Consider the following 24796-nt stretch of genomic DNA (forward strand, 5'->3'; position numbering starts at 1 on the left):
TCAAATAGGCTAGCCTAAGGCCAGCCACAGGCTAGCCGCAATAAAAATAATTCAAAAACAACTATATTTACGGAATTAAATTTACGATAAATTACGGAATTAAATTTACAAGACATATACGGGAAAATTCATTAATTTCATTTAAAAAAAAGTACATTCATTTTTTAAAAAAATTACATAATAAAGAAAAAAACTTATCGCCGTGCAGTCTTCCGTGCCCACAACTCTTCAATTATATCCTTTTGGAGTTGAATATGAGCATTCACTTGGCGCATGTCTGCATGTGCCTGGAGGCGGCCGGCTTCATCGTGAGGTATCCCACATCGTACCTTAGGGCCCCATTCCGTGGCTTGGACCGGCTTCATCGTCATTGGCCCAATTAGTCAGTTGTACGCCTTCGTCTTCGACGATCATGTTGTGCAAGATAATGCAGGCGTACATTATATCAGCAATGCAGCCGACATCCCACAAACGCGTTGGACCCTTGATTGCTGCCCATCGAGACTGGAGCACACCAAATGCGCGCTCCACGTCCTTGCGCGCCGACTCCTGCCGTTCCGCAAAGTAGGTCTTCCTGTCATCATTTGCGTGCCTGATCGTCTTCACAAAGACGCGCCACCTAGGGTATATCCCATCCGCCAAGTAGTAGCCCATATCATGTCGGTTGCTGTTGGCCACAAATGAGACGGCCGAACCGATGCCCTGACACTGCTCGTTGAAGAGGGGCGACGAGTTGAGGACGTTGAGGTCGTTATTCGACCCGGCTACCCCAAAATACGCATGCCAGATCCATAGCCGGTAATCAGCTACGGCCTTGAGGATCATCGTGGGATTCATTCCCTTGTAGCCGGTCGTGTAGGCCCCCTTCCAGGCAGTCGGACAGTTCTTCCACTCCCAATGCATACAATCTATGCTGCCTAACATCCCGGGGAACCCATGCTGCTCCCCATGCATCTGCATCAAATCCTGACAATCTTGGGGGGTAGGGCTTCGAAGGTACTGATCACGGAATATTTCAATCACGCCCTGACAGAAATACATCAGACATTCCAGGGCTGTCGACTCACCGATGTGGAGGTACTCATCCCACATGTCTTCTGCACCTCCGTAGGCCAAATGCCTGATTGCCGCCGTGCACTTTTGAATAGGGGTGTGGCCGGGTCTGCCAGCCGCATCGTGCCTGAAGCGGAAATACAGATATCGACGCTCCAAAGCGTCAACCATACGCATAAACAACTCCTTGCGCATTCTAAAACGCCGCCTGAACATGTTTGTGGGAAACCGCGGGTCCGGAGCGAAGTAGTCGTCATATAGCCGCTGATGTGCAGCTACGTGATCCCGATCAATCAAGTGGACAACGGGTGGAGGGCGAGGTACCGCCTGCTGTTCGACCCTTAGCATGTACCGCTCTATCTCGCGGTTCATGTAGGCCTCCATAGCCTCGTTTATCCACCGTTCGTACTCCTCAGCATCCCCACCACTACCACCACTACCACACTGCTACCACCCGCGTTACTCATCGCTCGATGTTGCTCTTGCACAGAAATGTAGAGAGAGAGAAAACTCGTTAAAACAAGTGGTGCAAATGAAAATGAAACTAAAATCGCGTATATATAGGTTTTCAAAAATAAAAAAAAATATAAAAAAAATAGCGTTGGCCGATCGCTCGCCGATCGGCACGCCACAATGGCGGCCAGCGCATCGGCGAGCGCTCGTAAATCGGCGTGCGCTCGCCTATTCTCTCGCCGAAATTGCACTGGCCGGTTCCATTGGTTCGGCTAGGCGACCGGCTAGCGACACGAATCGGCTAGCCGGTGGGCTAGCCGCTATTGGAGATGCTCTTAGAGAGAGAAGGACCACTTCCTTAATTTTTCTGTCTTGGAGAGAGAAGGACCACTTCCTTTAATTTTTCTTTTTTAAAATGGAAATGAGGGAGCAGGTCATCCCATGAGACCGATAAACATAGTCTAAGACAGCAGTCAAGTGGTTTGGCAATATGAGACCATAGGTCTCTTTCCATATTTCTTTTGTCAAACAATGATATTATGCTAAAATGGCATTATCTCATTGGTTAATCAAGATTTTATTTAGAATTTAATTATTATATATATAGGTTATATTAATAAATTATAAAAATTATATCATATTTCATAATTTTTCATCATCTATAAAACAATACCACATTTACTATAGTTTTGCAAAAAGAAAAAAATCTATTTTTCTCTACCAAATAATATATTCTTTAATTTTTAAAATTGATAATCAACCTAAATTATTAATTTTTTTTTAGTTTGTCATTTATCATGTGCTTTTAGTTCGGCAGTTCACATGGTCCGATTAAGTTCAATGAAATGCGAAACCGGAATCGCCAGTTCAATGATTTAACTAGCGGTTCAAATAAAATTTTTAAAAATTATATTTATTATATATAAAAAATAATTTTATATTTAAAATTTAAAAATTAATTTTCACAATTAAATAAATACAAGATATTCATAATAGCCCTTATTTACTTGTTGGGCCTATGAGTTCTGAAAAATCATTCTTGGTTGTTTCATTTTATAGAGACACCCTTGATTGTTTTATGTTTCATTTTCAATATGGGACAAATATGTTAAAGTACTCCCTCCGTTTCTTCATAGTTGAGTCATTTTACCATTTCGGGAAGTTTCTTCATAGTTGAGTCGTTTCCTTATATGGTAACTTTTTCCTCTCTCTTACTTTACTCTCTCTTACTTTATTCTTTCACTTTATTCACTTTATACTTTATTCTCTCTACCTTTTCCTCTCTCTTACTTTATTCTTTCTACTTTATTCACTTTATACTTTATTCTCTCTACATTTTCCTCTCTCTTACTTTTTTATCTATTTATTTAACACACACAACATTTATTTCTAAAACTCCATGCCGAAAAGTTCCGCCTCAACTATGAATAAATGGAGGGAGTATTTTCTTTTATAACTACATGTTTAGTAGGGGTGGGAATACGGATATCGGGTATTGGATTTACACGTACCCGACCCGATACCCGCAGGGTTTTGGATACCCAATATCCAATTTTATGGGATTGGGTATTGAAATCTGAGATAAATTGGGCATTGGATAACCCGAATGGGTATCGGGTATTACCCGAATATCCAATTTATTATTTAAACGCATATTTTAAATTAGGTTTAGGCGTTTAGCAATGAATGCTTCTATATTTTGCTTAGTTGTTTAATACTTTTACGTATTGTGCAACCAACTCATGTGGTTTTTATATTTTATTTAATTATTTTGACTTTTGAATTATATTATTGGTTGCTTCTATAGTTATATTAAATGCGTAACTTTTATTATTTTACTTACACGAATCCAATTTTATTAGATAGATTTATAAATAATAGTAGTATATACGTTGTCAATAGTATGAATTGTAATATTAGATAGATTTATAAATAATACTCCCTCCGTCACGCTTAAGATACACGTTTTCCTTTTTAGTTTGTCTCAACTAAGATGACATATTTCCTTTTTAGGAAACCTTCTCTCTCCGATTAATACACTCAACCAATTTTTTTCACTCTTATTAAAATATTCATCTTTCTTTCTCTCTCTATTTTAATACTTCCACCCACATTTTCTCTCTCCAATTAAATATTTTAGCCAATAACTCTTAAAATCCTGTGCCGGCTAAGAGATATGTCATCTTAGCCGGGACGAAGGGAGTAGTATATAGAATCCAATTTTATTAATAATAGTATATAAAAAAAACTGCAAAACGAAGAATTCACATTTAACTTTCAGCTAATATTTGTACCTAATTTTAGAGTCGAAAGGATGAAAAATAAAAAAAAGTAACGATGTTAATGATTTTTAGACTGAATGTACTAATTTGAAACACTAATCAAACTTTTTGTATGATAATTGTTAACTTAAAACATTTTGTACTCAATTTAAACATTGGTGAAACATTTTGTATGTAAGGTGTAATTACCCCGTTAAAACCCGCTTTTGTAAATTAACTATGTTCGTACTCTTTCCTTTTTAGTACGTCCTGCAAGAATATACATTTTCTACTTGTAGAAACTCCTTTCTCTCTTATTGGGGTGAGACTCATTCTTTATTAACAATACTTTAATTATTTTTTCTCTCTACCTCTCTATTACAGCATCCACAGAGGTGGATGAGCCACGCCCTACCCGCCGGCAAGCGACTAGGCCGCGGGCTCATCCACCACTGCGTGCGGCTAACACGACGAACGGAAAAAATGTGCCGTAGAGGTCGTACATGGACGAAATCGGCTAGCCGATTTTTTTTTATTCTTCCAACTCTATATATACAACTCGTTACACTTCATTTTATTCACAACACTTATTTTAACGAGTATCTTTTCTTCCTCTCTCAATTCTCTCTATTATTAAATGAATCCCAACACTGGTGATGAGGATCCAATGCAGCAACTGAAGACGAGTTTTGGGCACGTACGTCTGCGGAGATAGACCAGTGGGTGGAACGGCGCTTGCAGGAAGAGATGCAGTTGGTTGTCCCTCGGTCGATCCACCATTGATGTACGATCCCCCGAGACCACGCCGCTGCCCACCAACGGTTGTTTGCTAACTACTTTGCTGATGAGCCACGGTGGGGGTAGTCCTTTTTCTGTCGGTGTTTTAGAATGCACTGACCCCTATTTCTGCATATTGTGTTGGCATTAGAGGCCAAGTACGAGTACTTCAAGATGAGATGCGATGCGGTGGCAAGTCCGGACATTCGCCGGTACAGAAGTGCACCGCTGCAATTAGGCATTTGGCTTATGGAAGCGCGGCCGACATGTTCGACGAGTACCTTCACATCGGCGAAACGACTGCCCGCGAATTTCTGATGCATTTTTGTCGCGGCGTTACATATTTGGGCATGCGTATCTTCGTAAGCCTGCCCCTGTTGACTATCAAGGTCTGATGAATTTGCACGGGAATGGAAGAACTGCCCAACCGCGTGGAAAGAGATGTACACGACCGGGTTCAAAGGCAAGAGTCCCACAATTATCCTCGAAGTCGTTGCTGTAATCCGGGTTCAATGGTTGTTTTAATCATTGTTATTTTTTCCAGAAATTGTAATACAGCGAAGGTTTTCGAATCAATACTACAAACTATGTTTTTTTATCCCAAATTTAATTTCGTATTTGTCATTTAATTTGTTGGGCAAGGGCATCAACTGGGTTTTTGCTAGGCTATTACTTGGCTATGACATTGGCTAGGCTGTTGCTAGTCCACAGGAAGAGTTTTGGTTGGGCTATTGCTAGTCCACAACCATTGTGGATACATTACTTTACCATATTCTGTAGGGCGAAGGGAGTATATTTATTACATCTATTATTATTTTCTTTTTAATTTTTGTGTGTCATATGTACTTTTTATTTTATGTTGATATTTTATGGTATTATTGATTAAATCTTATTCTAAGTGAAACATATATTTTCCTTTATGGATGGTTCAATTTAAATAACATACTCCTTCCGTTTCACAAGAATACTTTTTCCTTTTTAGTCTGTCCTACAAGAATATACACTTTCTAATTTTGGAACTCTTTTCTCTATAATGAGGTGGGATCCATTCTCCAATAACAATACTTTCAGTGGCGGACCTACTAAGGGGTTTGGGGGTCTCATGGAACCCCCAACAATTTCACTATTTATACTACATATAGTCATAATTTATTAAAATTTGCTCATCAACTCAAGTGGCTAATCAGTAGGCTTGGCAATTTCCTTGCTTGAGTTTGATTCCCACTGAGCCCTTTTTGGCTTTTTATATTTGAGTAAAGGCCAATATTGGTCCTGAACATATGGTCATTTTATCTTTTTGGTCCTAAACTTTATCTTTTGGATTTTTTGGTCCTGCACATATGAAAATTTGATCATTTTGGTCCTTCGTCAATTGGTCCGTTAAAAACTAACGGTCAACCCGATTTTGACCAAATCAAACTCTTAATTCTAATTTTTAATTCACTAATTAATCTCCTAATTGATTTTAACTCTAGGGTTTTTAAAGCCAGCGCTTCTACACCGACGTCAAGCTCAACTCCGAGAGGGTCGATCTGCTGCCCTCCGTCACCGATCCGCTCATGTCGTGGGCGCAGGAGGCCCACTGGTCCATGGGCGGCCTCAACGTCAAGTGCCACTGCCTCCGGGGGCGGATTGAGGGCAGCGTCGAGAAGCTCCGAGCGCAGAAGGAGCAGATCTTCAAGCGCTCTCCGATTCCGAAGAAATCCGCCACAAAATTGGCCGCAGAAGACCAGATCCATGTCGAGATCGATACAACCCCCTCCCCACCGCGCGCTCCTGTGGCGATTAAGCGGTGGCGAGTCGTCGGATTGATGGACGAGGATGAGGAGGTCGAGGAGGAGGAGGTTGTGGCGGTGAAGAAAGGTCCGGTGAGGAAATTGGGGGATGATTTCGAGAGGGTGGCGAGGGAGAGCGGGATGGCGAGCAGCTCCACCGGAAAAATTAGGGGCGGCGCTGCGACGAGGACGAGGAGTAAGGCGAATTTGAGTGGTGGTGAATGGAAAAGGGGGGGAGAAGAGGAAATTGGTTAAGGGAGGGAGGACGATTGGGGGTGCGGTGGTGGCTGCCGCCGCCGGAATCAGACGCTCGCCGCGGTTGTCGAAGATGCATTGATGATTGAGTTTGGGGTGATGGTGTTTGATGATTTTCGAGTGTTTAGATCTGCAATTAGTGTCTGTAATCTAACTTGAAATTTGTTAAAATAATTAGGAGATTAATTAGTGAATCAAAAATCAGAATTAAGAGTTTAATTTGGTCAAAATCGGGTTGACTGTTAGTTTTTAACGGAATTATTGACGGAGGACCAAAATGATCAAAATTCCATATGTGCAGGACCAAAAAATCCAAAAGATAAAGTTTAGGACCAAAAAGGTAAAATGATCATATGTTCAGGACCAATTTTGACTTTTACTCTTTATATTTCTATTAGTTTTTTTTGCTATTTTTTGTATTGTTTTTTATTTTTCTTACAGCTATTAGGCACAAAAAAGTTTATGTTTTGCACTCCTCCTCCACGACTAACTTATTTAAAAGCATAAATTTCTCTAGTTTCCATATCATTTAATTATTTCTATCTCATTACTCATCACCTTCGCATCTTTATAATGTCAGAACTTTTGGCAACACCGACATTTAAAAAATATCTTAGAGTTGGACCCCCAACGTCAAAATCCTGCGCCACTGAATACTTTATTTACTTTTTCTCTCTACCTCTCTCTTACTTTGCCAATTTTATATTAAAACACGTGTCAAACCTAAATTATATATTCTTTGGGGACGAATGGAGTACTTTTTAAAACAGATACAACTATCAATTACGCATTAAAATTTGTGCCATCCTCAATTAACTTATTTTTATGGGACGAAGGCCATATAAAATAGTATTCCTTTCGTCCCATGTTACTTGAAGCATTTCTTTTTGGTACGGAATTTAAGAAAGTTGTGTTTAGTGAGTTAAATAAAGTAGGGGAAAGAATAAGTAAGAGAGAGAAGAGAGAATAAAGTAAAAGAAAGAATAAAGTATGCGAAATTAGATGTTTTGTTTTTAGCCAAAAAAATAAATGACTCATGTAACTTGGGACAACCCAAAACGGAATACGACTCAAGTAACTTGGGACAGAGGGAGTATTTAGTTTTCGGCACAGGATTGTATGCTATGTTATTTTGTGAATTAATGAAGAGAAAATAAAGTAAGTGAGGTGAAAAAGTAGAGATATTGTTTCTTTCATTTTAGGAAACATTTCATTTTCAATGGACAACCTAAAAAAATGTTTAATTTTTAATGGAACAGAGTGAGTATAACATTGCGAGCCAAATAAAAAGTATTGCACTGAGATTATAAAAGTATTACTTCCTCCGTCCCATAATAGATGTCATACTTTCCTTTTTAGTGTGTCTCACAAAAGATGTCATATTTCCTTTTTTGGAAAAAGTTCACTCACATTAATATAAATATATTGTTTTCTCTCTCCGCTCAACACATAAAACAATATCTCCTAAAATCTTGTGTCATTCTTCAAGTATGTCATCTACTATAGGATGGAAGGAGCATAATTTTTTTTATTGCAATACTTAACCTTACTGAATGTCACAATATCTATTGATTTACATCATATTCACCGATGTATAATACTCCCTCCGACCCACTTTAGGAGTCCTGGTTAAAATATTCTATAATTGATAATAGGCCCTACATTCCACTCACCTTTTTCCACTCACATTTTATTATAAAACTAATATATAAAAGTAGGGCCCACATTCCACTATTTTTTTTCACCAACTTTCCTTTACATTTCTTAAAACTCGTACCGAACTCAACCGAGACTCTTAAAGTGGGACGGAAGGAATAATATTCAATAATATTAATAAGTGTTACTTTATCTTTATTTATCACTAGTACTACTGCATAAAACAAATATGAAAAGTATTAGCTCATTATCTACTAACTTTTTCCATCCAATTTCTAGTACTAATTTTTTTTAAACTTCGAGCCAAATCAATTTGTGACAATTACAGGCGAACAGAGAAAGTATTATTTTCTTAAAAGAGAATTAATAATGAGTTCCTATCGTGATGACTCGAACATATGATCGTATAAGCATTACTAATAAGGTTGTGCTTCATTATCATATATAGGAGTAGGAAGGTACAATAAACTAAATCGAAAATGTCATATCATAAATCATACTGAAAATGTCGGTATAAGAATTGAGGCATTTTTTTGGCAAGGGAATTAAGAAATTTAGGTGTTAAAGATTACAGAGAAAAGAAGGGAGATGTAGTAACGTATGAGAGGAGTTAGAGTTTTTGCTAAAAAAAAGAGAAATGACTCAACTACCTTGAGACAAACCAAAAAGGAATATGACTCAACTATCTTGAGAATAATATTTCCAACACTTTTACCATACCAAATTTTTGATATAGCATACAGAAATCCAGCATACCGTATTTACGATACATCGACTTTTGGTACACCATACCATAATATAATACCATTTTAATTAGAGTGAACTACAAAAATGGTCCCTGGACTATATGGGTTTTCTCGCTCATAGTCCCTATACTTTAAAAATATCGCCAGACATCCCTGGACTAAGGGTTTATCTCGAAAATGGTCATTTTTTACTGTTTTCGGTCGAAAATACCCTTTTGGGGGGTTTGGGCAATTTGATCTTTTTACGCTTTTAACATTTTAAATCTGATATTATTTCAATTATGTACTAAATCTGATATTATTTCAAAATTATCATTCTTCTTCCCTTTTGTCATCCTTCACTTTGTTTCTTTATTTCAGTATTAAATTAAATTTTATAAAATTAAATTTTAAATTTTGATTTTTAAATATCAATAAAGTTTTTTAATTAAAACTATTAATTCATGGACACTATAAATATTGATTAAAACTATTAATTTTTGTTATTTAAAATAATATTCAGCTGAATTAAAGAAGTACCGAAAAATAATACTCCCTCCGTCCCACGTTACTTGAGGCGTTTCTTTTCGGCATGGATTTAAGAAAGTTGTGTTTAGTGATTTAAATAAAGTAGAAAAGAGAATAAAGTAAGAGAGATGGGAGAGGATAAAGTAAAAGAAAGAATAAAATAAGTGTGATTAGATGTTTAGTTTTTTAGCTAAAAAGAGAAATGACTCAAGTAACTTGGGATAACTCAAAATGGAATACTACTCAAGTAACTTGGGACGGAGGGAGTATTAATCATGATGGAAAAATAAGAGCTATTCTATTTAGCCTTCGTTTGGTTGTTATAATTTCTTGTGATTGAATATTATGAAGTTGACTAAAAATTTGATCCTACTAAAAATTTTATATAGGAGTATTTTTGTTGAAATTTTCTAGTAAATTTTGATTGTTTTCGAATTAATAAACGAAAATTATATTAGTTTTACATTAGATGCATATTTATTTCAGAATAAATTGTGTTATATGATGTATTTATGATTAAAACTATTAAATATTGATTAAAACTAAGGCGTTGTCATACCTTATTGATTAAATATTAGACACTGTCAAATATTGATTATGACTATTAATTTTTATTATTTAATAATTGTTTTAAATAAAAAATTTATTAATATTTAAAAATTAAAATTTAAAATTTAATTTTGTAAAATTAAATCTAATATTGAAACAAAGAAACAAAGTGAAGAATAACAAAAGGGAAGAAGAATGATAATTTGAAATAATATCAGGTTTAGTTCGTACATTAGTGAAATAATATCATATTTAAAATGTTAAAAGTGTAAAAAGACCAAATTGTCAAACCCCCCAAAACCCCCAAAAGGGGATTTTCGACCGAAAACAGTGAAAAAGAACCATTTTCGAGATAAACCCTTAGTCCAGGGATGTCTGACGATATTTTTAAAGTCCAGGGACTATGGGCGAGATAAACTCATAGTCCAGGGACCATTTTTGTAGTTCACTCTTTTAATTATTACCTTTGTCCCACTTTAAGTGAATCATTTTTTTTTTTGGGATGTCCCACCACTCTCTTTACTTTTTCTCTCTCTGTTATTTTATTCTCTGCACTAAACTTACAAAATAACACTATATAAAATCTCGTGCCATAATATAAATGTTACATTTGGAGTGGGACGGAGGGAGTATTTGAATACAAAAAATACTAATATTTCATTTTAAAATTATATTTAGGGTTGGGCTCCTTTAACTTAAATACATAAAATTTTTGGAGCCATCATTTTAACTGATGTCTAGCTTGTATTTTAATTGCTAAATGGTTCGATTAATTAATTGAGCTAGTTTAAATTAAATCACTAGTTCTGGACAAATTAAGCTCGTCATATTAAATATCTGGATTTCATTAAATAATTAATTAAAGATTAGTTAATTACCGCGAAATTTAAATAGTTGAATTTAAGCAACAAATTATCTTAGACTTAATCTAAAGAGAAATGTAAAATTAAATATTTTGATTTAATTTTTGGAATTAATCTTCGGATTAATTTATGAAGAATAAAATGTAATCTCTGAGTTAATACCTCTATGAGAATAAATTAATTCCTTGATGAATTTTCTATCGTAATTAAAATTTTCCTGTATAATTAGTTAAAGACCAAACCTCTGAGCCGAATAAAGCTCGAGGATGAGAAAATCTCTTGAATTAACTATAAGCCTCAAGAAAATAGTCTCCAGACTAATTAGTCCAAGAATTTAATCTTCGTTAGTTAAATAACTTAGTAATCTCTAAGTCTTTTAAGAATTTAGACTTATCAGTCGAACTTTATCTCACAAAGAATTTAATAAACTTGAATCTAGAAAACACTCAAGTGGTATTGTAATGACTTGACAATATTTTCAAGATATTATTGTATCATTTGGCGATGTGTCTATTGATTACCTTCGTACCCGGCCCTACATGTATTTCTAAAATTGCAGGTGATGCAACGAAGTGGTTGAGTGGTGTCGTTGAGAGAAGATATTGATCTAGTCATAATAAACTCTTAGAGGTTCATGTCTCTTTATACGGTATCGTGTTCATTGGTTTCGCTGTGCTTTAAAACAAGATTTAGTTCTATCTTTGTTTAAAGACTATGATGATATGATATTGTATGACCATATATTCTACTTGTGTCTTCATGATACAATATGTCTTATCCAAAGTATTACTACCATTTGTGATAAAAATGTGGTTTCTATTTTTGATACTATTTCTTCTTTTCTTTCCCCTCTTGTGCTCTCACCCCTAGTTGCGGTCTTCTGAGTTTTTTCATTATTAGTAAAGTGTGATCATGACAAGATGGTGAAGGTGTCGTTGCGGACGTGTCAAAAAGCGTTGCGGATGTGTCAAAAAGCGGTGATGCGAAAGAGGGTGATAGACGACGGCACGATAGATGGTGGTGGGTGAAAGAGGGGAAGTGAGGAAAGGAAAATCCTATAATTAGAATTTAGATAAGTCATAACTCATATGCCTAATAATATCAGTAATTTAAATATTGGCAGGTGATTTGAGATCGAACTAGTCATTTTTTTGGTTCGCAACAGACAATTTAATGTCTATTGGTTTCAATTCTGGTCCATAGTGGCCCATATGTACACCTTATTGACTTAATTAGACCAAACAATATGGTAATTCGCGTTCGGTTCAAGTTTTAAACATTAGTTCAAGTTGTTACATAATTATGTGTGATACTATGTTTAATTTGGATTCGAATAAAAATATCATATCTGTTTTAAGTATGTAGGTGATTAGCAACCTATGAGGATGGGTTAGTTATCGATTTACTTCGAATAGACTAGTCCACCGAGTGCTTTTACATTTTCATGTATATCAGTATTCAAAGAACTCCTAATAAATATAAAAATAAAACTAAAAATTAAAGTAAAAAAGGTCTACTATACACTATACAACGTTGGTGGCAGGCAATGAAAGTAGTAAAGTTGCAAGTCTACTATATGTGAAATGATGGATTTGTTTTAGATGTAGGATTAGCTTCGCATAGCTGGTTAGTTTAGCAGGCCGAACTCTAAAATCAGGCTACGATAATTGATTTCTCTATTACAATTAGATTAAGTAGAAGCACATATCAATAAATAGATACATGAAAACATAACGTATAATTATACTACTCCATTAGATCTGTTTATAACAATTAAGTTTTATCAAGATACATGAACCACATGATATTTTGATCATGAATAGTCACTAGACCAACTAGATGATTCCGTATAAATAATACTCCCTCCGTCCCAGATTAAGAGTTAAATATAGTTATGGCTTCGGTTTTAAAAAAAATTGAAGTGTGTAATAAATGAAGTAAGATGGTGGAGTGTGTAATAAATGAAGTGAGTTGATTGAAGTGGATCTCTTTTGACTTTTTGGATTTAAAAGATATTTATTGGTTTATTTTAATGTAGATAATGTCATTTTGATGTAATTTTGATGAACAATGGGGTAAAATTGTATGATTAAATATAAAAAAATCTAAATGTGATTCTTAAATTGGGACGAACTTTTATAGCAAAAAATAACTTTTAATAAGGCAAAGAGGGAGTAATCCATAAATAAACTCTAGATGAAGCTATCGAGGCGACATAAAATAAATAAAAGGAACTATCAAAGTATATCCATTATTAAACTATAAAATGTAAATATAAATTTCATTGATGTAATTATGATACCACTCATCTTCTTAAAAGATATCAAAAAGGAGATAAAGTTATCAAATTAGTACACAAGACATAGTCATTATTACAAATTGATATGGAACAAGAATGAGATTTTTCAACACGCCCCGACGTGTGTGGATCAAAACAAACATCAAACTTCCACACGCTCAACAAAGAAATCTATATTGATTTGTGCTTGCTCTAATAATATATAGAAATGAGTCACCCATCCCCTTAAAATGCCTTATAAGAAAGAGAGTTATCCTAGAATATATTATTAAGACATGATCATCACAAAGTGAAAGTGGGACACAAATAGGGGTATTCAACATGCCACTGCACATGTAGGCCGAAAGGCATATCGGACTTCAACACATGCGGAAAAAAGATCCACATCAACTTAGGCACTGGTCTGATACCATGTAGAAATAGGTCATTCACTCCTTTCAAAGACTTCACAAAGAGAAATTATATTATTTATATATTGTGAGATAGAACTTTTTCTAAAAATGAAAATGTGACATCTATAGTGAGACATCTAAAAAGGAAAGTGAGACATCTTTTATGAGACGCGGGGAGTACTATATAAATTAGACATGATGATTACGAAGTCAATATGAGACAAGAATATGAATTTTTCAACACACCACATACGTCTGAACCAGAATAAACATCAGACTTTCACATACACAATAAATTACTCCCTCCGTTCCTAATAATTCGTCACCATTTGACCGACACGGATTTTAAGAAATGTAATAGAAAGTGGGTTGAAAAAGTTGGTGACATGTGGGTCCTACTTTTATATATTAGTTTTATAATAAAATGTGAGTGTAAATGAGTTAGTGGAATGTAGGGTCCACTACCAAAAATGGTAAAAGTGAAATGTGACAAATTTTTAGGGACGGACGAAAATGGAAATAGGTGACAAATTTTCAAGGACGAGGGGAAGTAATTCATATTGATTTGAGCATGCTCTAACACCATGTTAAAAATGAATAACTCGCCGTCTTAAAAAAAAAGCTTATACATAGAAAAGTTATCTAAATGTATACAAAGATGAGACAGTTTCTTCGCCTCGGACGTGAGTTATGCACACACGCTACGCGGGTAGTGATAAAATGCAAATTCATATATGGTACAAACTCCAAACTTTTCAACACAATGTCAATACAATATCAACACAGTGTAAAATTTTAAGATTTTGATGTCAAAACAATATCAATACAATGTCAAAACAATTTCAACACAGCATGAACCATTGACATTGTGTTGACATTTTTTGTTGCTATTATTTTATCATCTGTTGATATTTTCTAACAGTTTAGATTATAGTTTGAAGTTTGTACAATATTTAGAGTTTGCATTTAATCACATTCATAGGAATAGAAATCATTTATGTTTTTTAGTTATTCTTTTAGTTATATTCCCATAAGTCCTATATTCCTCAATCCATAATTACAACCCACTCAACTTGGAAGCAATAGCATTGAGATAAAATAATTCATTTCAGTCTAATAATGCAAATATTTAAATCCCTAGGGGCTAATTTGAAATAGAGATAACAATTAACTAACTAATTTATTATTGGCGGGTGTACATACACCCGCAACTGATCTCGTATAAAACGCCAATCAAATTGAAGAGTTTTTCAGAAAAAAGGTGAAAATGGCTACTACACTTCAATTTGCTCTTCCCTCCATCGCTGGGCGCCGGCGCCGGCCGCGGCCGGATTCACGCTCCATTATCAGACCGGTCAGGTGCGCAGCTGACCGGCAGGCGCTTTTTAACCGCATTGCACCTGTTTATGATAACGTGAGCACCTCCATTTTGACAGGCTTTATTTTGGTTTAATTCCGCAATTTAGCTCGAGTTTGTGATATTTTCCTTTATCTCAAATTGAATATTGGTTTATGAGGGCTTCGTTTGCAGTTGAATGACTTGTTTAGTTTAGGAAGGCATAGAGTGTGGAAGCGGATGACTGTTTCCTGGAGCGGGTATATTTTCTGCTTCCCTCTCTCTCTCTAATTTTGAATTTTGTGTATATTTGTGAAGGCTATAGATATGGATAATTGATGAATGCATGTTTACAATATGTTAATAATTAACTGCAATTTGAAAATATTAAGTTTGAATTTGTTTGGTTTGAGTTTGATGTTATGAAAAGCAAGGTTTTATATATGTGAAAACAGAGTGAAAGAAGGAGATACTGTGTTGGATGTTTGTTGTGGAAGTGGGGATTTGGCATTTCTGTTATCTGAGAAAGTTGGGATCACGGGCAAGGTTTGCTTTCCTCCCCATCTTGTCCACCTTCTTTATGTTTACAACTACTTTTTTTTAATCTAATAATCTAATCCTTAGGTATATTTAGCTGTTGTTTCTTATTTTCCGAAATGAACTGTCTGTTTGTCAGCTGAGATTTTAAGGTGTAACTGCTATGAAATTTGATCAGACTGACTCATACTTGACCGAGGTACTACGTATAGAGTTGGTTGAGTTTTGTCAGGATATGAAGGGTTTGATTTGATGATCTATCAATATGTAATCTGGTGAACTGTTTTGAGATGTCATCAACATGTAAATATTGTTTATATCAATGAGGTCTTTAAATTTCTCTTTGATCTTGGCATACCAAGCCTGGTCGAAATCTTCTTGTATAATAGTAGTATGTCATTATCTTCATCAAACCTAATAGTTAATAGATTTAGAAGTATTTAGACTCTTGAAATTTACGGGCATTTTGGCCTGTCGAGCTGGATAGCTCGTGCTAGGGACATCTTGTGACTCATTTTGGGATCCATGTCTTAAATTCACTTTCACTGTTGATCTGTTAGGTGATTGCTCTCGATTTCTCAAGGGAGCAGTTACAAATTGCTGCAAGTCGCCAGAGTGAACGATCAAAGGCCTGTTACAAGAACATCGAGTAAGCATATCCTATCTCACAGCTAAAATTTGAAGATGGAAAATATGACCAAAGTGTGCCTTGAAGCTTTATGTCTTTACTTGAACCCCCTTCATGAAACTTGGTTAATCCCAGGTGGATTGAAGGAGACGCAGTCAATTTACCATTCTCAAAATCCTCGTTTGATGCTGCAACAATTGGCTATGGCTTACGGAATATTGTAGATAGGAGAAAAGCTATGGAGGAGATGTATAAAGTTCTGAAACCTGGTTCAAAAGTATCTATTCTTGACTTCAACAAAAGCACTAGCTCATTAAACTCTTCGATTCAGGTGTGTAATTACTAAACGAATTTTCCAGTCCAATAATTTTCATTCTTTCTGATATCATAAGTCTCTGTCTATTTTTTATTTCTGAATTGAAGAGTTTAATGAAGAAATAAATAAAGAACAACTCCTAAATAAAAGTAAATCTTGGCAGAACTGCATCAATTTCTCCAAGCATCTATCTCCAACAATAAGCTAGCAAATTATGTCTCTTGCATGTACATCTAGCTCTGGTTCTCTTAAACAACCACTTAAACTAAGTTACAGTTATGTGTATGTGTGTGTGTTTGAATTTCATTAAACATCTTTAGGCCATGCCCATATCTTTCTTTTTTCAGGATTGGATGATTGACTGCATAGTGGTTCCTATTGCAAGTGGCTATGGCCTAGCCAACGAGTACCATTACTTGAAGAACTCAATCAAGGAATATCTGACGGGTATATTTCCTATTTCGTTTGTCTACATACACTATTTAAATTGGATTGAGGAATCTGAAGCAGAAATTGTGATGTTTGGCAAAATCTACTTCAGTGAGCACAGCACCACAAAGCAAAGCCACGAAAAACAAATTGCACTATCAGTTTATCCACTGTTATGAGGAAGATCAAACATGATTCATTAACTATTGGTTGTGTTCTGATGCAGGAAACGAGTTGGAGAAGCTAGCTGGAGAAGTGAGCTTTTCTGAGGCCAAGTTCTATGAGATTGGTGCAGGGTTCATGGGGAATTTGGTGGCGACCCGTTAGGAAGGTTCCATTGCCTGTCTGATCTTCTCAAACTGAATCACGTTTTTTACCTGTTTTTTATAGTTGAGTGATGCTGTAGATAGGTTTAAATATGATATGTATACATACATCAGCCTCCCCACAAGCACAACATCCTTGGCAATTTTGTGCCTATGCATAAGTTAGTGTTTAATCTATACTAAAATCTGTTTGTATCACTACATTGATGAATGAAAATGTCAAGATTTACACCAATTACACATAATGAGGGTGAGAATTTTTTAGAATAAAATTCTACAGCACCTAATGTTATTCAATATTTTGTTGGAATTAACAGTTAATAATTACATACAAGTATAAATGATAGGATTTGAGACCAACAGATGTAGTTAGATACAATATTTCAACAATACTGTTACATCCTCTAAGAAACAATATTGTTAGAAAAAAAAATGGCTGTATAGGTAGTACAATGGTAAAGATAGAATTTCTGCTAATGTGGCAAGCAAACATCTCTGCACTATACTTGCTTTCCCAGCCCAGCTACACTAGAGAAAGAAAGAAAAATAAGAGATTAAAAAATATAGTATCAAATCTCTACCAATTCTCTTCTTTCATATGCTATTGACTTAGTTGATTTGGCATTGTTGGCTTCTTCCTGAATGCGTGCTTCCTGCATCGTTCAAAAATGCTGTCGTACATCAAATCAAACTGAAGCCTGGCCCTCTCCCGGTTAATAATGAAGAGGATGTGATCACCTTCCACAATCTTGTAATACCTGCAGACCACGTCTCATACACGTCTTAATCGAAACAAGATGTAATGCAACTAGGATAGGTAGAGTAGTAGTGTGTCGAATCTTTATTCTTGGATGAATTTCTCTAAGATAATGAATGAAAATAATTAGAAATGGGCTTTAGTCATGTCAAATGAGAATGCAGGAGAAGCTAAGACGCGTTTATTCAAGAATAATCGCATCTGCAGCAGCAAGAAGGGCATGCATCTTGTAGATGAGACGAGGGGAAAGAGGCACGAACCATATGCCTGGTTGTAAAAGCTGGCATTCTGAATCTTTTACCACAAGGTGATTAGGATGCTCAACTGGGAGACGAGGGTGTGTCATGGATATGGTGTTGAGCGCTCCATCATTGTCCCACCACTCTTCGTCTCTGTAAGAAAAATTCGCCGCATTAGGGCCATAATTGTGTGAATCTTGATACTGCAATGGCATGAAATGAGAGTGGACGACCAAGATCAGCTTAACACTCACCGGTATCCCTTGTAAGGAGGGGGGACATCAGGAGGGTGACGCCACACACACATCTGCAAAACTCGGATAAATAGTAGAGCGTGTATTCTAAGAAGGCCAGATGGGACTGTGATGCCCATGACTTTCGTTGTCTGTTTGGTGGCGTAGCTGAAGTAGTATGTGTCAGGGAACGTCTGAATATTGCTGTTCAATCTGATCGACCCTTGGATTGTGAGATCGGGAAGAATCCAGTCTCCGGATGCAAAAGGGCCGGTCTTCCCCATGAGGCAATTGACAAGACCCCAAATACCTATCTGCTTCCAAGACATGTTGTAATGATCAAACCCAAAATTATAGTAGTTCTTCAGCCATGGGATGTCAAACCAGTCGTAGAGAATCACTCCTATCCGGCACAGCTGCAGCAGGCAGACAGGCTTCAGTGACTTCCCATCTTCTGGCCTAAAAACAATCAACGTTTATGAGAAATCAGGAACTGCTTGGCCAGTACTTCTATTCATCAAAGTGCTATTGCCCAAAATCAGACCAAGAATTGGATTCAATGTTTACATATCTACTTCATACACCCTTATGCAATCAACAACTCAACATGATTCCAAGTTGTAGAAATTGACAAAATCAATCTCATTGCTATTTTACTCAAAGGCAACATAGTTCATAAAGAGATGATAACTAATGTATGTGTTCAATATTTCAACAATGATGAGAACTTACTGAATTCCATCCATATAGGCTCTGGTTGTGCCATTGAATGCTCCAGACAAGGACGTTATGCTCAGAACCCAGTTTGGAGAAGTGTTTTCATATCCCTTAAATGCCTGAAATTGAACTAAAACTCATCAAAAATCCAAATTCGAGATTGTTTTAGTATTCAACTCGCAACAAATTCATCGAACACTGTACCTTATCAGCAAGCATTTGCTGCAAGACTCGAACAACTTGCCCACCGGCCGAATGCCCCACAAAGTGAATGGGGTGATCCTCATCCCATTCAGGGTAATTCCCTACACATCACAAATTGCAAGTAGAAACATCAAACAAGAGATTAAAGACGAGGACGTCTTCTTCTTTCACAGATCAAATATGAGATCAAAGTTTTCACCTTTCTCATAAACTCTACCAAACTGAGTGTGCCCACAAGCCTTGCTATGTTCCTCACCATAATCAACTTGCCCTCCTTTAAGGTAATAGAACAATTCTCTAGCCCTAAACCCGACATTCAATCATTCGCAGAAATTAACAATCAATCAAACCAACAAACATAAGTGCAAAAAGGGGCATTTTTAAAATAACTTTTGAGACAAAACCAACCTGTCATATATGCTAGTTAATGAGCCTAAATCAGGGACAAGCACCCTCTCATCTTTCTTCTCAGCTCCAGCAAAATAAGACAGGCCTCCTAATTTCTGTTAAAACAGTTACAAAGATTCAATCTTGAAAAACTTCACAAAAACCTTCAAGAAAATGGAAACCCCAATCAGCAGCATACATACCCCTTTCCCAAAGCCAAAGATGCCATGAACTAGCACAATTGGGGGCAAATCATCTACAGAAGTGATGGATTTCTGCTTTTCAACCTCATCATTTTGCAAGCCACTAGCCAAATTAGGCTTGAAAAACAAATCATTTATTGTTTGAGACAGATCGCCAGCCACAGCCGTGCTAAAAATGTAGAATCCAAACAACAAATGCACCAAGGAGCTCACAAACAGCTCCAACAATTGGAGACTTGACACCCACCACCTAAACATCCTCTCTCTCCCCCCTATCTCTCTCTCACTCAAAAGAGAATTATGTGTGTGGCCAATCGACACACAGATGAAGTAAAAGCAATGTCTTTGAGCCTTCTACAAGAATAAATTCAAGAGAAGGCTCTCAAACATCAAAAAATCAAATCCTTAATCAAGAAAAGGCCCTCTCAACTCTCAAGAATCAAGAAATGAACGAGAAAGAGGTGAGAGTAATTTCTTGAGGGACCCTTCCTGTTAAAAGAATGTGGTGGTGGGATGAAACGAGTTTCATATTTAAGGCATGCAGAAAAAATGTTTCTTTACTTCCATTTGTTGAGACTTTTCAAAATTGAGCTCCCAAATTTTCTCATAACCTACCTTTCACCAATTTCTTGTATCGTCAAAGCTACTTCATCCACGTGCCCTTATTTTATCGGGTGCCAGAGACATTTCCCCAATTGAGCTGACCCCACACAAATTGGAACGAGACAAGATTGTTCCAGAATCCAGACGATTTGAAATTCTGAGAGGAAAGAAGAATATTGGGGTTTTAGTGTGCCACGTCAGCGGGAAAAAGGTTGTTTACATTTGCTAACAAGGAATTAATGTGTGATTTGTGCTTTTTAAATAAGTGGGAGTAGAGTAACAAGATTTAAGAGTATCGTTTGAAACTTGGAATCACTGGAATGTGCTGGTTGAGAGCTGGAAGGTTCCTTTTCTGTGTCAAACCAACTCCACCAACTGGCGCTTATCCATAAATCAAATGATTTCATCATTCATTTCCATGTGGTTGGTGCTTTTTAAATAAGTGGGAGTAGAGTAACAAGATTTTAGAGTATCGTTTGAAACTTGGAATCACTGGAATGTGCTGGTTGAGGGCTGGAAGGTTCCTTTTCTGTGTCAAACCAACTCCACCAACTGGCGCTTATCCATAAATCAAATGATTTCATCATTCATTTCCATGTGGTTGGTTTTTGTTTTATTGGTTCATAAATTCGAGTTTTTGATTTTGTTTACAATGATTTTAAAAAAGAGTGAATTACAAATTTAGTACCTATGTATGGAGGTTCGAACGCTAGATACTCCTATGTTTTAAAAATATCGCCACACATCTCTATGTATGAATTTAATATTATTTGAAGGATTTGTTCAATGTTTATGGACTTTTAAATCCTTTTTCCACTTGAATTTAACCAAAATGCCACTAAGGGCATTCTGGTCTTTCTAAAACAAGGGTACCATTTGATGATATTTTAATATTCTTATAGAGGTACCTCAAATGAAATTTTAATACTATTGATATTTGAAAGTTGAAACGATATAAAATTTAACACTTTACAATTTTCAAGGAAATAATTTATCTTCATGTCTACATGTTTAACACGAAAGCTAATATAATAATATTATATTATTATTTTTTAAAAAGTTTACTCTTCTTTATCCTCTCCAACAAGGACATCCATTTTTTACTTCTGCAATTTTGATACAAAAGTGCAGTTCAACCCATTCTACCATTCCAATTTTGATTATTTACTCTCCAATAATATTAACTTGGTGAAGGCTGAAGAAGAGTTTTTAATAATTTTCAAATAGAAAAAAAAAGTTCTCGAAAGGGGCTTAAGCCCTCCATCGAGAGAGAAGAGAAGAAGTGAACGGTCCTTTTTATTGAGAGTGAAGTTCAAATAGACAATAGGCAGAAGTGGCAGAGTGGAAAAGAGAATGGTTCATTCTAAAGATTAAAAAACCCTTCTACTGACATTTTGGTTAAATTTGAGTGGAAAAATAGCTTAAAATTATGTGAGTAGTGAAAAGGTCTTTCAAATGATATTAGGTTCATACATAAAGGTGTGTGACGATATTTTTTAAACTTAGGGGTGTCTAGCGTTCGAACCCCTATACATAGGTCCCAAATTTGTAACTTACTCTATTTGAAAAGACTGAAATGCTCTAGGTGGCATTTTGGAAAAAAAATGAGAGTGAGAAGGGCATGACCGACCGTAAAAAGTGAAAAAGGACTCCAAATGATATTATATGCATACATAGAGGTGTCTGATGCATTTTTTGAAACATGGATACCTCCAACGTTCGAATGACAATACATAGGGGTGTTTTTTGTAGTTCACTCAAATTGGGATTTTGTTGGAGGTAGGTGAAGGTCCTGGTCAGGTACATTCCTCGGGTTTTCGTATGTAAATTTATGTGTATCCAACTGATCAGGAAGAGATTCCTGACCCAGCTGAGTCGTTGGTACGACAACCGAGACCTGGCTTCAAACAAGTTTCCTCAACCCACTTCTACTGATTAGTATAATGGAGGTAAGGGTCGAATCCCACGAGGATGGACACGTTTTGATAACTGCGGTGACTTTCCTGGGTGTTTTTGGTTAGCTACCACGCTTGGGTTGAGATTTTACCTAGACACGAAATAAAGGTGGGTACTCTACTGACTAGTAGGCGTGAAAATAACAGGCATGTGGTGGTGTTCGTGAAAATAGGGGACAAGGTGTCTCAGAGACATATGTAAAGTAGACAGTTACTAAAAGAGGAAAATTAGACAACAAGGTATATCTGGTGGCTGGGGGCTCTCTGGATAGTACAACTGAAAAGTAGGGAACAAAAACAAAAGTAACTTAAAAGTAAAAGCGGTCCAAACTAAAGTTGATTTTGACGTTTTCTTCTTCACCAAGTATTGACAAAAATCATATGGACACAAACACCATAACTAAACTTCAGATTCATAAACTCAAACTCAAGATTCATCGATTAAAATGCTCAAACTTAAATTAAACGGTGAAACTGCAATTTTACTTCTACTGACTGACATGCAAGGTGGTAATCACGGCGCAGAAAAGAAACTCATGCACGAAAATTTGACTAAACATAACTGCAACTTCAAATCAACAACTCCAGATAAGAAAGCACTCAGAAATTAAAAGCAATAACTAGATCTAACTTCCCTAGGCAGAATGAAGCAAACTCGAACCAAAGCGACATGCGAAATAGAAACTTCATAACGTAAATGTTGGAAAATAACAAAGTACTTCAAAAGGCAACAAGGATGAGTGTTTGCAACAAACCAACGATGAAAACAAGTAAAGATTAAACTAAAAAGCAGATAACGATTGTTTTGGCCACTCCGGGCGATGATACTACTATACTACTACGATAACTGGCTGGAACGGTGGATCGATGACTTCTCCGGCAGACTTCTGGACGTCAAGTGACCATGGCTGTGGTGAGGAACGAGAAATTGGATAATGCTGAAGGAACTGATCTTTTAGAGAGGATTCTAACTATGTATGGTGGCTGGACTCTAAAGGCGAACTCCCTCTCTCTCTCCAAGTGGCTTCTTTTATAGGGAGGCTTGCCCTTGCTTTTAGGGTAGACTTCCTTCAAGTTTTGACTTTTATGCCCTTGTTAATGATCATCCCAGCTATCCTTCTTCTCCATCTCGAGCCTTTTCTCTGGCATGCATCCTGGTCAGTATTGCACCCTTCTAGCGCCCTTTTCACTTGCGTCACCTGAATTGTCTCCTACTGACTTGGATCCTTTAATCCTGGACACTTGAGAAACTGTTTTGCAGATAATACATGCATTTTACGACATACTGACCAGTAACCAAGGCTTAGAATACGACTTATCAGTAGGGCTGACAATTTTTGGCACGGCACGAATCCGCACGAAATTAATGGATTTGTGTCAAGGCTTATTAGGTTCGTGCACTTATGGTGTACGACACGATAAGGACACGAACCCAATAAGCCTTGACACATACCCATTAATTTCGTGCGGGTTCGTGTCGTACCAAAAATTGTCAGCCCTACCTCCAACAAAATTCTATGTCGTGTTCGTGTTACATGTTAAGAAAAATAATATTATAATATTATTATTATTATTGTGTCGTGTCATATGTGTGTTGTTATCGTGTCGTGTTGACCCGAAATGGTTCGTGTCGTTAATGAGTTTATGTCGTGTTCATGTCTGAGAGTAGCGGGTCGTGTTTGTGTTTGTGTTTAGAGTTTCTTAACGGGTCGTGTTTTTGTTATCGTGTTGTGTCGTTATCGTGTCGACATGATAACGACACGACACGCATGATTTTGCCACCCCTAGTTGGAGGTATTTTCATGATATAGTAGTATACCAAAATATAATAGTAGTATTCATCTATGAAAAATAGTCTTTATTTTTCTATTTTTGGCAGTACACCAATATTAGTTTTCATTATCTATTTATAGTATTCTTTTTGTCTAAGTGATTGATTTCCTTTTCTTTATTGTCCCTAAAAGTGATTGATTTCCATTTTTAGCTAAAATAATATATCTATATCCTTTATCATCTTTACTCTCTCTTTATGGAGTATCTTTTATCATCTCTTCTAATTTATTCTTACCACTTAACTCAATAAATATCATTTTCTTAAATCACGTGTCAAAACGAAATCAATAACATGCGACGGGACAGAGGGAGAGTATTGATTCCTCTCTAATAAGGTGAGTCTCACTTTCCACTAACAACACTTCAATTACGTTTTTTTCTCTATATTTTTACTTTATCGATTTTGCATTAAAAATCGTGTCATTCACAAGGAAAACAATATTTTGTAGACGGCCGTACTCGCCGGTGGTTTTATTATCTTTTCTATGTTTGAAAATTTTAGTCACT

The 24796-nt window shown here is 36.2% G+C and overlaps 2 protein-coding genes and 1 pseudogene across 2 annotated transcripts; 2 read left to right on the forward strand and 1 right to left on the reverse strand.

Moving 5' to 3' along the window:
* The first annotated feature begins 4723 nt into the window (after window positions 1-4723).
* Window positions 4724-6656, forward strand: LOC148934244 (uncharacterized; annotated as a pseudogene).
* An 8168-nt stretch (window positions 6657-14824) lies between these two features.
* On the forward strand, window positions 14825-17403 carry LOC125207533 (2-phytyl-1,4-beta-naphthoquinone methyltransferase, chloroplastic-like). Its single transcript, XM_048106917.1, has 7 exons — window positions 14825-15000; window positions 15118-15182; window positions 15378-15468; window positions 16020-16108; window positions 16223-16418; window positions 16751-16850; window positions 17059-17403. The coding sequence occupies exons 1-7, from the start codon at window positions 14854-14856 to the stop codon at window positions 17157-17159; spliced, it is 789 nt and encodes a 262-aa protein (XP_047962874.1). The 5' UTR covers window positions 14825-14853; the 3' UTR covers window positions 17160-17403.
* A 104-nt stretch (window positions 17404-17507) lies between these two features.
* On the reverse strand, window positions 17508-20929 carry LOC125223235 (uncharacterized). The gene is made up of 8 exons (XM_048126282.2): window positions 19899-20929; window positions 19717-19811; window positions 19508-19611; window positions 19309-19409; window positions 19120-19223; window positions 18409-18846; window positions 18176-18307; window positions 17508-17916 (listed from the first exon to the last, which is right to left on the reverse strand). Exons 1-8 carry the CDS (start codon window positions 20154-20156, stop codon window positions 17760-17762), a joined length of 1389 nt encoding a protein of 462 aa, XP_047982239.1. The 5' UTR covers window positions 20157-20929; the 3' UTR covers window positions 17508-17759.
* Window positions 20930-24796: the final 3867 nt, after the last annotated feature.

Source organism: Salvia hispanica, chromosome 1 (genome assembly GCF_029641045.1).
Source record: "Salvia hispanica isolate PSC_SH4W2 chromosome 1, Shi_PSC_v1, whole genome shotgun sequence".
Classification (NCBI taxonomy): Eukaryota; Viridiplantae; Streptophyta; class Magnoliopsida; order Lamiales; family Lamiaceae; genus Salvia; species Salvia hispanica.

Bases quoted from the DNA above. Each gene is read 5' to 3' on its own strand.
- LOC125223235 (XM_048126282.2), bottom strand. From the start codon at position 20,156: ATGTTTAGGTGGTGGGTGTCAAGTCTCCAATTGTTGGAGCTGTTTGTG. The intron at 18,847-19,119 runs GTAAGTTCTCAT...GATTGTTTTTAG, and splicing joins GCCTATATGGATGGAATTCA to GCCAGAAGATGGGAAGTCAC. The intron at 17,917-18,175 runs GTTCGTGCCTCT...CGTGGTCTGCAG, and splicing joins CTTTTACAACCAGGCATATG to GTATTACAAGATTGTGGAAG.
- LOC125207533 (XM_048106917.1), top strand. From the start codon at position 14,854: ATGGCTACTACACTTCAATTTGCTCTTCCCTCCATCGCTGGGCGCCGG. The intron at 16,109-16,222 runs GTAAGCATATCC...GGTTAATCCCAG, and splicing joins GCCTGTTACAAGAACATCGA to GTGGATTGAAGGAGACGCAG. The intron at 16,851-17,058 runs GTATATTTCCTA...GTTCTGATGCAG, and splicing joins AATCAAGGAATATCTGACGG to GAAACGAGTTGGAGAAGCTA.